Source organism: Cervus elaphus, chromosome 17, assembly GCF_910594005.1.
Source record: "Cervus elaphus chromosome 17, mCerEla1.1, whole genome shotgun sequence".
Taxonomy (NCBI): Eukaryota; Metazoa; Chordata; class Mammalia; order Artiodactyla; family Cervidae; genus Cervus; species Cervus elaphus.
Window position 1 is genome coordinate 57,435,317 of NC_057831.1, and position 6,000 is coordinate 57,441,316.

At 41.0% G+C, this 6,000-nt stretch overlaps 1 protein-coding gene across 1 annotated transcript in view; it reads right to left on the bottom strand.

Annotated features, from left to right (window-relative positions):
- Positions 1-4,008, bottom strand: part of RFC1 (replication factor C subunit 1) — a 76,153-nt gene extending 72,145 nt beyond the window's left edge. Inside the window, exon 1 of the mRNA XM_043870708.1 lies at positions 3,868-4,008. Coding sequence (XP_043726643.1) covers positions 3,868-3,870 — 3 coding nt within the window. The 5' untranslated portion in view covers positions 3,871-4,008. The remainder of the gene's footprint in view (positions 1-3,867) is intronic.
- Positions 4,009-6,000: the final 1,992 nt, after the last annotated feature.

Consider the following 6,000-nt stretch of genomic DNA (forward strand, 5'->3'; position numbering starts at 1 on the left):
AAACTGTTAGAACTATTAAATGAGTTCTACAAGGTTGCATGATACAAGGTCAATATATAAAACCAACTGTATTTCTATACTTTTCACAAGAACAAACCAGAAATGAAATTAACAACTTCATCTATAGCATCATCAGTAAGAACAAAATAGCATCATCAATAAGAACAACATACTTACAAATAAACTTAACAGAAATGTTAAATCCATACTCTGAAAACTATAAAATATTGTTTAAAGAAATTAAAGTAGACACAAACAAACGGAAAGATAGCCCATATTCATGGATCAGAAGACATTATGTTGTTAGGATGGCAATACTTTCCAAATTGATTTACAGATTCAATACAATCCCTAACAAAATCCTAGCTGGCTTCTTTGCTGATTCTAAAATTCATATTTTAGAAATTCAAGGGATCCAAAACAGACAAAACAATCCTGAAAAAGGTCTAAGTTGAAGGACTTACACCTCCCAAAATGTACCACAAAGCTACAGTAATAAAACCAGTGCATTACTGGCTTTAGGGAAGACACACAGATCGATGGAATAGAATTCAGTGTCCAAAAAAAAAAAAAAAAAGAATTCAGTGTCCAGAAGGAAACCTTCACATTTACGGTAAACTGATTTTTGACAAGGAAGCCAAAACAATTCAATGGGAAAAGAACACTTAGCAAATGGTGCAGAAAAAACTGGAGACCCGCATGCAAGGAAAAAAAAAAACTCAGACTCCCCACTACTTCACACCATATACAAAACTTAACTCAAAATGGATCAACGTCCTAACTGTTAAGAGCTAAAACTATAAAACTGTTAGACGACAATAGAAGCATAAATCTTCATGACCCTGGATTAGGTAATGGGTTTCTTAGATACGACATGGAAAGCTCTGAGGAAGTGATGACTGACACTTGAATGAGTGAGAAAAAGGCAGAGTATTCCAAGAGGAGGAAGAGTATCCCAAGGAGAGGAAATAACAAGAACAAAAGCTGAGACAGAACCAGCTTAACACACTCAAAGAACAGACAGATGAGCCTGGAAAGGAAAGAAGAGTCTTCTGGGTCAAGTACTAGTACAAATGCAAAGTTACATTATTAACACAAAAGGGTGACAACATCGCTCCTGGGAAGCATTCATGCGGTAAACTTCAATATGAAAGGTCTCCCCTAAACTGTGGCAATGAAGCAGCTTAGATGTGTTCTGACCTCTCATCCCTCAAGTCTCATGCCCGTTTACTTCAAACTTCTGCATATTTTCAATAAACAACTATGACAATCAATGAATTAAATATGTTGACATTTTTAACATGGCATCTCTCAAGCTGTATTAATGTTTTGAGCAAATAATTAAATCCTCATAGCAATCCAAGTCATTTACATGGCTACTTTTTATTCTATTTATTTTCATTTCAATTCCTTTAATAGACATTATATTCACATGGTTCAAAAATTCAAAAGGGTAAAATGTCTCCCTCCTACCCTGCCTCTCAGACACACATATCCCATCTTTGGAGGCAACAGCTGTTATCAGTGCCTTGTGTATCCTTTCCATCTTCAAGCAAATATGCATATATTCTTTTCTCTCCTTTTCTACAATAAACTGGCAGCATATTTTACATACTGTCTTGTATCTTCTTTTTTCTCTTAATTATTTTGGCAACTGTTACATATCAGGGCACAAAGTTTTCTCTTTTTGAGGTTGCACAGTATTCCATTTTGTAAATACATAATATTTTACTCCTTTGATAACTTTTAATCGGAAAAGATTTGAGAAAAAGATGCAGCTCCCAGGGCAAGAGTTGCTAACCTTGCATCTATCGAAGGGCCTCAGAAGGTAAGTCAATCCCCTTAAGTGGTGTGTATATGTCCTTACATATTTCTGTGGGCAGCAAACTTGCATACCATTCACATTATCAAAGGGAGAGCTGTGATCCAAACAAAAGTTACAAACTACTGTACAATATAACTTGTGTGCAGGTGTCTAATAAACATAGGTTGAACAGAATTTTGGTCTAGGATCTGCTCATTTTTGTACTAAAGAGAGAACTAAACACCAATAAAATCCAAACTTGTTATGTTCTTTATAGAATCTTTTCCCTTTACAAACAGCAAAACAGATCCCTTTGACTTTTTTTGAGAAGGGCTTTATTTTTCATCTGCACCTTCAACAGGAGTACTAAGAAGAACTAACTATGTAAAGTACCTGAATGATCAAAAGTTGACTACATAAGCCATCGTTCTCCATAACTGACAACAACAAAGGCATCTCTGATGCCCCTTAAACTCTTTTAACATTCCACACAATCCTTCCTGAGAAATACAGATCATTAGTTATGTAGGTGTATGTTTCCTACCACATGTCAGGGACCAGAATAGAAGCTTTACATTTATTATTTTGTTTAACCTTCAAGACAATCACTCAAGGCAGCTATATTTCTCCCTTTCTAAGTTAAGGAAACATAATTTAAGAGGTTAAAGTTAAGCTATTTACTTGTTCAAAAACCACTTAATCATTAAATGGCAGAGCAATACCAAAACATTGCTTCACTCTTACCTTCAAGACTCCAAATCTCAAGAACTTTCCACAATTACCATGCAGTGCCTTAAGTCCAAAATGTAATTACTAATTGAAGTCATTTTAGGGGGGTGGCATAATGTGGTGGTCAGAAAAACCTAGGTTCTAATTCTAGTTCAACCATTTATTAGTTACATCACAAAGTGTTTTAAACTCTAAAGGCCTCCTTGACCATCTGTAAAACTGGACTGCTGTGAGGTTTAAATGAGAAAAGACATGTAAAACAAACAGCCCACATATCCACCTGAAGATATTTGCTACAAGCTGGCTATTACGCTGTTATCATTATTTCATCCTTCTCTGAGAAGAAACACGAAGGGCTATACGGTTTCCCAATCTGGCATAAAATTACACACACAGCCCAGAATGTTGACACTGTGACAAATACACTGACTGAAGATAAAATGACTGAAAAAAATGTCTGATTATTAAGTACACTCCAGCTTAACGCAGCACGATAAACTGTCCTTTACATTAAAATATTTCAAACACACACTAGTATCTACTGCCATTCTAGCAGGAATGTTTTGTTTTGATGGCTGTATAATTATTTCACTATTTATATGGTTTATGCAGAATTATGCACCGAGGGTTTTTTTAAGATTATTTTTAACATCAGGTGACAAGCGATGACAGCTGTCAAATGCACTACAGCTGCTCCTCCCAGGTTTGCCCTCCCTCCTGTAAACCGTATTATCCCTTTAATTTCTATGAACCCATCTGAACAAAATAAAATCATCCTCCCCGTGCCCTCGATCTCAAAACGGCTCCTTGATGGGCATTTCGCGGAGCTGCTAAAGAGGAAAGAACGAAAACTGAAGGCTGAGAAACTTATTCATGAGAGCATTTCGCAGTGCTATTAATGACGAAAGTTGAAGGCCTGAAACTTGTTCAGTAGAAAGGAAGTTTGTTCGATTCTTCTTCTCTGACACCCAAAGCTTGAAATCAACACTTTAGGCAGAACTCAAACCGAGGTTGGAGGCAACACTTAACAGGAAAAGCAACTTCACCCCTGAGACCCCCAAATCACCTTCAGGACTCCCTTCCTCCCTCCCTTCCCCCAACAGTGGGAAAACGTGAGGCTGCCGCGCAGCACCAAGAGCGCTGCGCGCTGGCTGCGGCCGAAAGCTGAAGCCCGCCGTGGAAGGAAAGCTGTGCGCCCCTTTCGTGCCTTCGTTCCCTTCCGGAGCCACGCATCCCGGTCCTCCCAGACCCTCCACGCCAGGAGCGCCAGGTCCACGCCCTGCCTGCAGACTCTCCCCAGCCCCCCAGCCGCGAAGCCTTTCCCAAGGGCTCACCATTGCAGCCCACGGATGAACGCGCGAGCAAGCAGGCCCGGCCGGCTGGGGGATCCGTTACCGGGGCTCGGGACCCATTGGCGCCAACAACTTCTCCCGCGAAGTGGAAGGAGGTCGAGGCAGCGGCGCCCGGTGATGACGTCAGGGGCGCGCAGCTTCCTCTGGGTCCCGGCGAGAGGCGGGAGGCGCTACGTGAGCCCAGGTGCGGCCCTTGAGACCGCCGGGACGCTGGCGTCGCAAGGGGCCGCGGGGCCGTGGCCCGAGCCTTGTTTTGCGCCTTCGACTTTTGGTAGGGGCCCTCAACTGGGGAGGTCTCGAGATCGATGTCCTCCGAGGGCGGGCGCGTTTGGAGGTTTCATTGCCCTCCTTAGTAGCTTTAAAATGTTTATATTTTTTAAAAAGTGTTTCTATTACCAGCCGCAGTAAGGCAAACATTTTAGGTGTATGTTTCACAAATTACATTTTAACATCTATTCTGAAATAAAAATTTCACCAAACAGTATTTACCCTGATCTTTTAAATGTTTGACCAATCCAGTTGGTTTTGCTCGCCTACTTTTAAGTGGAGACCCACAGTTTGAAAACACTTTTAGGATAATTTTATATTGTATAATTCCAGAACAAAAAAGAGTTTGATAAAATAGTCATTACCACCCACTGCATTTTATAAATGAAGAATATAACGCCCAAACAAGCTAGGGGCCGTAACTGGGAATCTAGGCCTCCAAATTCCCAAACCTACCTCAGCTGTTGCTGAGTCTCTCAAAGAAGTGTGCTGGAAGCCAAGGCATAAACGAGGTACATCTCCCAAGAAGAACGATGATCCCGAAAGCTTTGGAGTAAACAAGTTTTATATTAATAGATAAGCAATGGCATTTTGGAATAGAATGTGACATTTGCATACAATTTTAAGAGAAAACTTTAGACCTTAGGTAGTTTAATGGGAAGAACAGTATCTCCAGGTTTGGCCCTAGACTTTCAAACCCTTATCCACCCTCACCCACCCCTTGTTCCATCTTGCATTTTATCACACCCAGTATCTCTGCAATGAAAGATAGCAAAGCCTTCAGGAGTGAAACAGAGGGTGAGGTGGAGCTAGTGGTAAAGAACCCGCCCGCCAACGCAGGAGACATAGGAGACTTGGGTTCAATCCCTGGGTCAGGAAGACCCCCTGGAGGAGAGCATGGCAATCCACTCCAGTATTCTTGCCTGGGAATCCCCATGGACAGAAAAGCTTGGAGGGCTATAGTCAACAGGGTCGCAGAGTCAGACAGAACTTAAGCAACTGAGCATGCACGCCCAGAGAGCTCCTATGTATTAACTGCATAGCATGATATGTGCCAGGCAAGCAGCTATGGACTATCCCACTTTAACGCATCTGATACCTACAGTGACACTGGCTACTATTATCATCCACAATTTACAAAGGAGTAAACTACTCTCATGAACAGAACCTCAGTGCATTGGACCCTCTGATGCCAATATGCCAGGATTCCTAGCCCTGCCACGTGCTAATTGTGTGACCATGGGCAAGTTACTATGCCTCAGTTTCCTCAACTGTAAAACAATGATGATAGTTCTGTGTTCCTCATAGGGTTATTATGAAACTGTTCCTGGATAAGTGATAATTTTTAAAAAATCAGTTATTATTATCATTATTACACAAAGCTGGGTAATATCAAGAGAGATAGTTCCAAAAATGAACATACCTACTCCACAGTTTTGCTTAGGGAAATACTTGATTGGGAAGGAAGGGAATCAAATCTTTTGAGAAATCAATAAAAACTACTCCCCAGAAAAATGTACATGGCAGACACATCACAAAAGGCTTTGCCTGTAATTTCAGAGAACCTAAACCAACCAATTTACAGTGTTTATTGTGTTGTAAATAAGCAAATAAGTGAAAGCCACTCAGTCATACCTGACTCTTTGCTATCCCATGGACATACAGTCCATGAATTCTCCAGGCCGGAATACTGGAGTGGGTAGCTGTTCCCTTCTCCCAGGGATCAAACCCAGGTCTCCTGCGTTGCAGGAGGATTCTTCACCAGCCGAGCCACCAGAGAGGCCCACACAAATAAGATGTATGTTAAAACATTTACATAGCTTTTACATTATACAAGTTTAAACTTTT